General features: G+C 41.8%; 1 protein-coding gene across 2 annotated transcripts in view; it reads left to right on the top strand.

Moving 5' to 3' along the window:
• Nucleotides 1-12,643, top strand: part of LOC110511207 (oxidation resistance protein 1A) — a 190,207-nt gene that overhangs the window by 19,589 nt on the left and 157,975 nt on the right. For both annotated transcript variants that reach the window (XM_021592227.3, XM_021592216.3), the window contains exon 2: nucleotides 3,412-3,499. In XM_021592227.3, coding sequence (XP_021447902.2) covers nucleotides 3,483-3,499 — 17 coding nt within the window. In that variant the 5' untranslated portion in view covers nucleotides 3,412-3,482. The remainder of the gene's footprint in view (nucleotides 1-3,411; nucleotides 3,500-12,643) is intronic.

Below are 12,643 nucleotides of genomic sequence, written 5' to 3'. Positions count from 1 at the left end.
AAAGTAAGTATTTATACTGAACAAAAATATAAACTCAACATGCAACAATTTCAAAGATTTTACTGAGTTACAGTTCATATGAGGAAATCAATCATTTTAAATACATTCATTCGGCCCTAATCTATGGTTTTCACATGACTGGGAATACAGATATGCGTTTGTTGGTCACAGATACATGTACCTTAAAAGAAATGGGCCTCACAATGGGCCTCAGGATCTCGTCACAGTATCTCTGTGCATTCAAATAGCCATCGATAAAATGTAATTGTGTTCGTTGTCCATAGCTTATGCCTGCCCATACCATAACCCCTCCGCCACCATGGGACACTCTGTTCACAATGTTGACATCAGCAAACTGCTCGCTGAAATGACGCCATCTGCGGTTGTGAGACAAGTTGGACGTACTGCCAAATTCTCTGAAACGATGTTGGATGCAGCTTATGGTAGGGAAATTAACATTAAATTCTCTGGCAACAGCTCTGGTGGACATTCTTGCAGTCAGCATGCCAATAGCACGCTCCCTCGAAACTTAAGACATCTGTGGCATTCTGTTGTGTAATAATCATGCTGTTTAATCAGCTTCTTGATATGCAACACCTGTCAGGTGGATGGATTATCTTGGCAAAGGAGAAATGCTCACTAACAGGGATGTAAACAAATTCGTTCACAAAATTCAAGAGAAATAAGCTTTTTGTGTGTATGAATCATTTCTGGGATCTTTTATTTCAGCTCATGAAACATGGGACCAACACTTTACATGTTGCGTATATAATTTTGTTCAGTATAGTTTACAGAGAACTGTTCCATCTGTTTTTGCTGAGATTTATTAAGTAACTGGCTTTTTTTCAAGCTGTTAACGTCACGGATCCCTCTGGAACTTTCATTACACACACCTGGCCCTTATTCCCACTGATTGTATTTGTATATATGTGCCCTTTGGTTTCCATTGGGCGGTCGATTATTGTTACTATGTCCGTTGATCATGTGAGTACCTGTGCTATTTGTTTTGGCTTTCGTGCCATTGTGGGGCGGCAGGGTAGCCAAGTGGTTAGAGTGGTGGACTAGCAACCGGAAGGTTGCATGTTCAAAACTCCCGAGCTGGCAAGTCTGTCGTTCTGCCCCTGAACAGGCAGTTAACCCACTGTTCCTAGGCCGTCATTGAAAATAAGAATTTGTTCTTAACTGACTTGCCTAGTTAAATAAAGGTAAAATAAAAAATAGTGGATTGCGCAGGTAATTACGAGTCTCGTCCCGTGTGATAATCATTGTGCGCTTGTGTTATTCATTTGAGGTACTCCTCTCTATTTTGTTTGGGTTTCCAGCCTTTACATGGCACGTTGTAATTTGGGTGCAATAAAAAAAACTATTACACATTCCTGCGCCTGTCTCACAAATCATTCATACCAGCGTGACAGAATAATCAACCCTTAATGGAATGGCCCGTCTGACGACGCTGCGACTGGTCCGTCCGGCGCCGCCACAACTTCGGCAGCTGCATCGGGTCCTGATATACCCGCACTGCATTCCTGTGATCGTCCTCGAGGCCAGTGTCGTTGCGCTGCACAAAAAAACCCTATTACGCATTCCTACGCCTGTCTCCCGAATCATTCATACCAACATGACATTTAACTTGTTTTAGAGCTTTATCAAGCCATGTTTCGGGGTTTCCTCTCAAGCGGAAACGCTCAAGGAGAGAATTTGATTGTCTATCATATTCTTCCTCTGTGTCACAGATGCGATGTTGGCTATGAAGTGGGCTTACTGGTAAACCTCACTTTATGGGGAAATGGTGATAACTATCAGCTGTCAGTATAGTAGTTTTATCTGTAGGTTTTCTGTGAACTGTAGTACTTAGAGATTGTCCCTTCTTTGTAACAAATATAGTATATCTAAGAAATGTATAGAGTTAATGTTCTTTTCCATAGTGAAGGAAATGGATTGTATTCTAGAGTTAATGTAGTTAAGACATTTTGTTTAATTTAATTTCGTAACCTGTCCAGATCATAAAGCAATCATCTATATAGTGGGTCCAATATTTAACATGATCTTTGGACCATTATTTTCATAAATAAAATCCAATTTGAATTTCCCCATGAAGAGATGTTCGTGTTTCGACCAAATAGGTCTTCCTGATCCAGTGTTGGATGCTGGATGACGCAACAATACTTTCCTAACAAATACAATAATGTCCTCATGATCATCATCAACATGTGGTGACCATGTCGTAACCTAATAATAGCCAACAATATCCCTCTGATGGATGTGACCTTTAACCTAGTTGTTTGGTCTATCTGCTGTCAGAGATAATGCCAGGGGCTTTTAACAATGTCCCAGAAATAGCTGAATAATCCTTAATCCTCTGAGCTGAATTTCTACCAAGTCTCCTATGTAATAGTCCTCTAAACCAGGGTTCCCAAACTGTCCTGCCCCAACACTACACAGCTGATTCCAATAATCAAAACTTGATAATAAATTGGTTATTTGAATCAGCTGTGTAGTGCTGGGGCAAAAAACTAAACGTGGACCCAGGGGGGCCCCAGGACCCCGTTTGGGAAACCCTGCTTTACAAAACTATCGGTTCTTTACGATTTACATGAGCTCTTAGTCATAATGCATATATTACAGTACATAATTGAGTAGAGTATGAATGATTGTGCGTGTGTGTGAGGGGTTAATTCTTTCTGCATCCGACTATAAATGTAAAGATACTCTAACCACACTGGTTTCACATCATCCTTTGGAGCTGGAGAGTGGCAGTTTCACTTGGGCTGAATTCCAAATCAAGCTGCTACCCTAGAGCTAAACTGAGCTGAGTGGCCCTGTCAGTCAATCAGTCAGGCAGCCTCAGTCCCCTCCCTTCTTCTCTCCTCCTCCCCCACTCTTCTTATTACATAGGAGAGGTTGAGAAGTGAGCCCCACATGGATCTGTCTGCATTAATTATTAAATCTTCTCCTCCACTGTGGTAACCTTTACAGAGCATGACAGGGCAGGAGGCTAAAGTCCCAGACATTATACTGGAGGGGAGGAACACACAGGAGCAGCAGAATATGTATGGATATCTGTGTGCACCACTTTGTATTACTCATTAATTTACCCGTTCAGACGAGGCATAGTAAATGCAGAGTGACCTGTTGAAGTTAGCATGATATACTGCACCGCCTGTACAACAATGTTGTTTTATAAACCATAGCTGTGTTTTGTGCACTGTGCCCCTCCTCTAGCTGCCTAGTCAGTCTTCCACTGTCAGTTTGAGGGCAGGTAATTGGGGGAGTGTTCGGTCATGCTACCTTGACAGCTCCTGGGTGACACTGGCATGCTGAAAATCTCACTGTGTGTTTGTGTTCTCTCTGTGTCTGTCTGTCTGTCTGTCTGTCTCTCTCTTTCTTTCCCCTCCTATCTCCCCCTCTCAGGTCTACAGTCTGAAGGCTCAACCTCTCACCTAGAACAACCCTCTGAACAGCAGCAACAAGACATCGCCAAGATGTTCAGCACCAAAAGGTTAGAATGGCGTCACAGATTTGTATCTATTTTTGTGCTATTGTGGGAGGGGGGGGGGGGGGGGGGGGGCTGTCACAAATCTCAGGGCATTTTAAAATGGCTTTGTCTGATACAAACTGACATTTCATGTCAGCTGTTTTTGTATTTTTGCTCATGTTTTGGAGCTGAATTTGACTTTAAGGAGAGAGGGGACTTTTGCGTTAACGTCAATACAAACTTTATTTTGCCTCTTTTCTATCACAAATAATGCCAGTTTAAAGGTGCCTAATTTATTAATAGTTATATTTGTTTCTATTTTAGTTATTCTTCTTGAAATATAATGTTATTGTTTCCATAAGACATGGAGACACACGCACACACATACACACACACACACAATCAGACATCATCTGTAATGAAATGAAGCCAGGCATTAGTATTGCAAAAGAGATCATTAATTACGTCCTGAAATATAATGAATATTCACCACTGGAACTCCTCCCTCATATTTTCAGGAGTACAAAAACACTCTCATCCCAGAATAAAATTAAACAAACTGCCTAGCTTGACTAATCACATAACAGTGCATGTTCTAACAGGAAGTTACAGCTAGTTCACAAAAAATATATAAAATCATGGTCAAAGGCACCTTGTCTAACATCAGTGTTCAAAGAAAACCAATGGGAGTTCTCTGCCTCAAACGCTTTCTAAGAGCTTTGTCTAGATTATCCCCACATCATGTCAAATGCATGGTGGGGAAACTATTTTGTACTGTGTTGAATGCTTCTAGAACGTCAACTTGCTAATAGAGGGCTTTTACAGTTTCTCTCAGTCGCTTGGGTGCATTTTTCACTTCATCCCTAACATGTGCAAAATAATAAGTACATTTCTCAGAACAATTTGTACAAACTGCAATATACAATAGATATGTTTCTAAAGCTAGTCAGTCACTAAAAATCCTTAGTACATCTCTCAAAAGTAAATATTCATGCCAATGATCATGTCAGTGTCATCAGAATGATAAGTCATTGAGTCATTGTTCACGAACAAGGTCGTCAAAATGTTTAGGCATGTTGTTAATGTAACTGTGTACTTTGACAGTATTACCTGATGTAAACTTAGGCTACAGTTCGGATGACAGTTACTGTATTGAAAATGCACAAGGCTGCACTTCTATGTCATATATCAATTTCAACAGTACTATTTACATATTACTGTATGTGGGTTATTTATTGAAAGAGACTGGACAACCCAAGGGGCACAAAGGAAAAAAAACTAAATTAGAAAGACACACAGGAAACCACCCCTAAGGCACAACTTTGCCCTCAGCACTGTTGTGCTGTCTCTACACATCCAGACGTTCCTGTCTGTCGGCCCACATATTCTCATCCACATCACACCGGATATTTTCCCTTCCAATGCAACGTGGAAAGAATCTTTTGGAATGCCTTATCCATCCTCTGCAGGCGTCTACTGTGATGTCCTCACATGCTGCATCCATTGCAGCCAGCAGGGTCATCTGTGCGTGTGGCTGACGATCGTACACCTTCCACCTCCATGCTGAAAATAACTCCTCAATTGGGTTAAGGAATGGTGAATAAGGTGGGAGGAATTCTATGAGCATCCTCGGGTGGGTCACAAACCATTGCCTTATGATGTTTGATCGATGGAAACTCACATTATCACAAATGACCACATACTTTGGCAAATCCTCTCTAAACAGACCCCTCTCATCATCAGGGATGAGAGCCCTGTAGAGAGTCTCTCCCTGTAGAGAGCATTTGGTCAGGTTGAAGCCAGCCTCATCCACGTACACAAAGTTGTGAGAGGGTTCACTTGATTCCAACTCCATTATACGCTATATCCCAGAACACACAGTTGAATTTGTTTTGGTAAGGAAGAGTGACATAAAATGTACATATATTGCATGTTCCTTACACAGCAATGGAAATGTGTGCAGTTTATGCTTACTGTACTATGTATCACTATAAAATGTTGCTGTAAAGTAGTTACATGGATATATGTTTTACCTGTACATACTGGTACCGTAGCTCCTTAACTCTGTCCTCATTCCTTTGGAATGGTACACGGTACAGCTGTTTCATACTCATCTGGTTTCTATGCAGCACCCTGTCGATGGTTGAGATGCTAACCGTATGGATGTTTTCAAAGACATCGTTGTCTTCTATAATGGTCCTTTGTATTTCCCTGAGTCTCATGGCATTGTTTGCTAGGACCATGGTGCAAATAGCCTCCTCCTGTTGAGGTGTGAAAAGGCATCCTCTGCCACCGGTTTGAGGTAATCTTGCAGTCCTATGCGGGGAAAAATGCAGTGATGCATCGCACACTTTCACATAGACAAAAACTATGCGAACACACATTTTACTGTAAAACATACAGGTGGGTGCATGTAAGGTGCAGTATGTATCTGTATAGAGTATATTTCTGTATGCTGTGAAATACAAGTGGACTACTGTAATATGAAGCATTGTAGGAAGTATACAGTATACTGCTTATATACAGTAACAATGCACTGTACATTGGTGGACATACCCGTTCTCTCTTCTAAACGTTTGAACTATTGAGGACACGGTTGATCTCCCAATATTCAGCTGCACCCTTCGACCCACCTCAGCCATTGTAAGGCCATGATTGACAACAAGGTCTACAATAGTGGCCCTTATGTCATCAGATATGCGCCTATGTCCTCTTCTGCCTCTTCCTCTGTTTTGCCTTCCACCACGCATCATTGTTCCTCTTCTTCCTCCTCTTGGCTGTTGACCCTGTTCGTTTCCTGGTCCATCCATTATTGGAAAATTGCAACTCTGTGTTGTGGTCTGTCTATATATGCTTGCCAATTGATTCTTCATGAGATGCACCTTTGAGCAATTTAGACAACTGGTTGATTGTTGGTTGAACTAACACTTTACATTCCTTCATGAGTGAGGGTCAATTTCACCTGCATGATTCATCAATTCACGTTTTTGTACAAAAGGTCTAATAGAAATGTGTAAAACTATGCTTGACAGTTTATGACAAATAGTTCAACAATTTAGCATGTAATGGCTTATGCAAGGAACTAATGCCTAGATGTTTTGAGGGGTAAGACTATTCAACAGAGAACCATCTACTATATTTTGATCAACATGACATGAGCAATTGATAATGTGGAAAAAAGCTGACACTTGTACATTATCAAATGCAATTTGTTCAAAGGAATAAGAAATTGCTTTAATGATGTGCACAAGTGACTAGATTATTTGGAATTTGTACAAGTAGTATCAAGAATTGCACTTTTGATCTAAGAAATGCACCAAAGCGACTGAGAAAAACTGTAAGATAAGTACCTTATTAACTGAAATGAACTGAAATGTTAAGCTCCCAACCGTTTTGGTCTGGTGGGGTGAAATGATACCCATTTTCCTCTGGGACCATCCTGAAAATTACCGTAATTATCTTTATAGAAGGTTAGAAGATTTCCTATGACGTTTAAAAAAAATTAAAACGGCATTGCGACCTGATGATAATACAGTATATGAACATAAGATAAGATAATGTAATATAATATAATCAAGTGAAGGCGAGATGATTCACAAGGTGGATGAATCCCTTGATGACGAGTCCTACATGATTGAATCGTCCCCTTGCCCACTGCTCCTCAGAACCCCATCATATCATGCTAATGACACAGCACACAATTTTCAGAGGCCACACTCTCTCTCCCTCTCTCTACAATCAAGCCTGGGCATACTGTACTCTTCATATGTATACCAGCTGATGGAAGTAATGGTCCCATCAAGGCCTAACACATTCCCCTGCTTACTGACAAGCCCACTTCATTAATGTCCAACAGCCTCTGTCACATGTAAACCAAACTGCCCTGTGTTGGTCATCAAATAACAAATCAATGTTGGTCATCAAATAGATTTTTCCTGAATTACATAATGTATGAAATTGACCTTTTCTGCTTCCTGTTGTAACGTAAGGCAGAATGTGTATGAGTCAGCCTCGGGTGGAACCTTCCTCGGGTGGAACCTTACTGTATTTGTGACATTACAATGTTTTATCAACGTAAATCAAGTCAAGATTTTTAAGCACCTTGAACCTATTTCATACCAACAAACATTAAAACGTTGGAATTGTATTGTTGTTGTTTCTGTTGCACTTGTGGTGGTTGTGTTTTGGCTGAGTGGTGTATGAATGGGTTTTGTTCCTCTTTGTCCCGCCCTGAGACAAGCGCTGTGCTAAAATTAAGACGCAATACTGTTTATTAGGATTTATAGACAGCATAACATACATGGTGTCAACACACAGGGGGTAGAGGTTTGTCGTGATTCTAGTCATGCATATGAAATGCATATAATTATGAGCAGGTTGTGTAACGTATGGTAAAACTAAGATACCTCACTGTCTTTAGGGGGACTGGATCAACTGAACAGATGACATGGATATGCTGAAAGTGAATATTTTATAGCAGCCCATCTTGGAAATTCAGATTCTCAAACTCAATCCCATTTAGCTGAATATGAGACAAAGTGTACTTCTTCTGTTAAACTGCTGAATGAGCCAAAATACGACTGTGGAAATCTGTTTATCTGTCTAAAAGTCTGAGCTGCAACCCCCCCGCGCACACACACACACACACACACACACACAGTCACTGAAGCTTCCATCTGCATGCACACAGAGACTTTAATTAAAAGTATTTCATTAAACTTTAATCAGTCTCACGTCTGACAGAGTACTTTAGGCTACCTTGTATTTTATTGGAATGAAGTCTGGGACAGAGGAGAGGATGATAAATCTAGAACCTTCCCTTACCTAGGGAAAACACATTAGCCCTGTCTGTCTTTGATTACATTTACTATAACTTCCCTTTGATACCAGGTAGACTGTTTTACTGTTATAGATGGGCCTAGAGCCTCAGAATCCAGTCACAGCTTAATCGGTCGTGTTTATACATACTCATTAAAAGGTAACTTGAGCCCCGTTAAATTTAGTCTTTCATCCAAGGGAACATTTATGGAGCGGAGAGCTGAATTACAGTTTTGTATCCAACTCATTAAAACTGTCCCCCGAAAGTCCTCCGCTAATGAAGCTATAGCTATAAATCTGGAACGGGGGGGAACAAAGAGAGGTCCCTATAATTCTCTGAGGTTGATGTCATTTGTATCTGTAATCTGTCTGGGGATATGCTCCTCTAATGAGGCTTGCCAGTGTTTACATGCCAAAATAGTCTGAGACGAATGAACGGTGAGGAGAGGCGAGTCGAGTGGATCCAACCCCGGTACCACCTTCACTCCTCAGGTCGTTATTCAGCCATCATGCTGCCGTGTCCAAAATGGTCCTGAGACGATATTGACACAACCATTTATTTTTTATTTAACCTTTATTTAACCAGGTAGGCTAGTTGAGAACAAGTTCTCATTTGCAACTGCGACCTGGCCAAGGTAAAGTTAAGCAGTTCGACACATACAACAACACAGAGTTACACATGGAATAAACAAACATACAATCAATAATACAGTATAAACAAGTCTATATAATGTCACGTTCGTCGTAAAGAGGAGATCAAAGCGCAGCGTGATTAGAATACATGTTATATATTTTAATAAAGACGGACACTAAACAACCGTCACGCTATACTATAAATGTGCATACACAGGCAACTAGACATAGACATTAACCCACGAAATACCCAACGATGATGGCTGCCTAAATATGGTTCCCAATCAGAGACAACGATAAACACCTGCCTCTAATTGAGAACCAATCTAGGCAACCATAGACATATATAAACACCTAGATGATAAACAACCCCATAAACCTACAAAACCCCTAGACAGTACAAAAACACATACATCACCCATGTCACACCTAACACCTAACCAAAACAATAAAGAAAACAAAGAATACTCAGGTCAGGGCGTGACATATACCTCATGTGCAAATGAGGTAGGATAAGGGAGGTAAGGCAATAAATAGCACAAGTAATTACAATATAGCAATTAAACACTGGAATTGTAGAATGTGCAGAAGATGAATGTGCAAGTAGAGATACTGGGGTGCAAAGGAGCAAGATAAATAAATAAATACAGTATGGGGATGAGGTTGTTGGATGGGCTATTTGCAGATGGGCTATGTACAGGTGCAGGGATCTGTGAGCTGCTCTGACAGCTGGTGCTTAAAGCTAATGAGGGAGATATGAGTCTCCAGCTTCAGTGATTTTTGCAGTTCGTTCCAGTCATTGGCAGCAGAGAACTGGAAGGAGATGCGGCCAAAGGAAGAATTGGCTTTGGGGGTGACCAGTGAGATATACCTGCTGAAGCACGTGCTACGGGCGGGTGCTGCTATGGTGACCAGTGAGCTGAGATAAGGCGGGGCTTTGCCTAGCAGAGACTTGTAGATGACTTGGAGCCAGTGGGTTTGGCAACGAGAATGAAGCGAGGGCCAGCCAACGAGAGCGTACAGGTCGCAGTGGTGGGTAGTATATGGGGCTTTGGTGACAAAACGAATGTCACTGTGATAGACTGCATCCAATTTGTTGAGTAGAGTGTTGGAGGCTGTTTTGCAAATGACATCGCCGAAGTCGCGGATCGGTAGGATGGTCAGTTTTACGAGGGTATGTTTGGCAGCATGAGTGAAGGATGCTTTGTTGTGAAATAGGAAGCGGATTCTAGATTTCATTTTGGATTGGAGATGTTTAATGTGAGTTTGGAAGGAGAGTTTACAGTCTAACCAGACACCTAGGTATTTGTAGTTGTCCACATATTCTAAGTCAGAACTGTCCAGAGTAGTGATGCGGACGGGCGGGTGGACGGAAGGAGTTGTATGGCAGGAGTTGTATGGAAGCTCGTCTGGAGGTTAGTTAACACAGTATCCAAAGAAGGGCCAGGGGTATACAGAATGGTATCGTCTGCGTAGAGGTGGATCAACGAATCACCAGCAGCAAGAACGACATCATTGATGTATTCAGAGAAGAGAGTCGGCCTTCCGATTTGACACACTGAACTCTATCAGAGAAGTAGTTGGTGAATCAGGCGAGGCAATCATTTGAGAAACCAAGGCTGTTGAGGCTGCCAATAAGAATGCAGTGATTGACAGAGTCGAAAGCCTTAGACAGGTCGATGAATACGGCTGCACAGTAATGTCTCTTATCGATGGCGGTTATGATATCGTTTAGGACCTTGAGCATGGCTGAGGTGCACCCATGACCAGCTCTGAAACCAGATTGCATAGCGAGAAGGTACGGTGGGATTCGAAATGGTCGGTAATCTGTTTGTTAACTTGGCTTTCGAAAACCTTAGAATGGCAGGGCAGGATAGATATAGGTTTGTAGCAGTTTGGGTCTAGAGTGTCTCCTCTTTTTAAGAGGGGGATGAGCGCGGCAGCTTTCCAATCTATGGGAATCTCAGACGATACAAAAGAGAGGTTGAACAGGCTAGTAATAGGGGTTGTAACAATTTCGAAAAAAAAAAACATTTGACCTCTGTCATTGCCAACAAAGGGTATATAACAAAGTATTGAGATAAACTTTTGTTATTGACCAAATACTTATTTTCCACCATAATTTGCAAATCAAATTCATTAAAAATCCTACAATGTGATTTTCTGGATTTTTTTTCTCATTTTGTCTGTCATAGTTGAAGTGATGAAAATTAGTTGAAGTGATGAAAATTACAGGCCTCTCTCATCTTTTTAAGTCGGAGAACTTGCACAATTGGTGGCTGACTAAATACTTTTTTGACCCACTGTATATCTGTTCCTGGTTCTACATTTTTTGAATGGGGCATGTTTATTTAAGATGGTGAGTAAAGGCACTTTTAAAGAATAACCAGGCATCCTCTACTGACGGGATGAGGTCAATATCCTTCCAGGATACCCGGGCCAGGTCGATTAGAATGGCCTGCTCGCTGAAGTGTTTTAGGGAGCGTTTGACAGTGTTGAGGAGTGGTCTTTTGACCGCAGACCCATTACGGATGCAGGCAATGAGGCAGTGATCGCTGAGATCTTGGTTGAAAAAAGCAGAGTAGTTTTTGGAGGGCAAGTTGGTTAGGATGATATCTATGAGGGTGCCCGTGTTTATAGATTTGGGGTTGTACCTGGTGGGTTCATTGATAATTTGTGTGAGATTGAGGGCATCAACCTTAGATTATAGGATGGCCAGGGTGTTAAAAGCATGTCACAGTTTAGGTCACCTAGCAGGACGAGCTCTGAAGATAGATGGGAGTTAATCAATTAACATATGGTGTCCAGGGCACAGCTGCGGGCAGATGGGGTCTATAGCAAGCGGCAACGGTGAGAGACTTGTTTCTGGAAAGGTGAATTTTAAAAGTAGAAGCTCGAATTGTTTGGGTACAGACCTGGATAGTAAGACAGAACTCTGCGGGCTATCTCTGAAGTAGATTGCAACACCGCCCCCTTAGGCAGTTCTATCTTGTTGGAAGATGTTATAGTTAGGGATGGAAATTTCAGGGGTTTTGGTGGTCTTCCTAAGCCAGGATTCAGACACGGCTAGGACAACCGGGTTGGTAGAGTGTGCTAAAGCAGTGAATAAAACAAACTTAGGGAGGAGGCTTCTAATGTTAACATGCATGAAACCAAGGCTTTTATGGTTACAGAATTCAACAAATGAGAGCACCTGGGGAGTAGGAGTGGAGCTAGGCACTGCAGGGCCTGGATTAACCTCTACATCACCAGAGGAACAGAGGAGGAGTAGGATAAGGGTATGGCTAAAGGCTATCAGGACTGGTCGTCTAGTGCGTTCGGAGCAGAGAGTAAAAGAAGCAGGTTTCTGGGCGCGATAGAATAGATTCAAAGCATAATGTACAGTCAAAGGTATGGTAGGATGTGAGTACATTGGAGGTAAACCTAGGCATTGAGTAATGATGAGAGAGATATTGTCTCTAGAGACGTTTAAACCAGGTCACCACATATGTGGGAGGTGGAACTAAATGGTAGGTTAAGGCACATTGAGCAGGGCTAGAGGCTCTACAGTGAAATAAGACAATAATCACTAACCAGGACAGTAATGGACAAGGCATATTGATATTAGGGAGAGTCATACATAGCCGAGTGATCATAGGGGTCCAGTGAGTGGTTGGGCTGGCTGGAGACACAGCGATTCAGACAGATAGCAGGCCGGGGATAGCAAGCTAGCAGAAA

Source organism: Oncorhynchus mykiss, chromosome 3, assembly GCF_057628025.1.
Source record: "Oncorhynchus mykiss isolate SJ-2025 chromosome 3, ASM5762802v1, whole genome shotgun sequence".
Lineage (NCBI taxonomy): Eukaryota > Metazoa > Chordata > Actinopteri > Salmoniformes > Salmonidae > Oncorhynchus > Oncorhynchus mykiss.
This window is presented reverse-complemented; position numbering and strand designations above follow the sequence as displayed.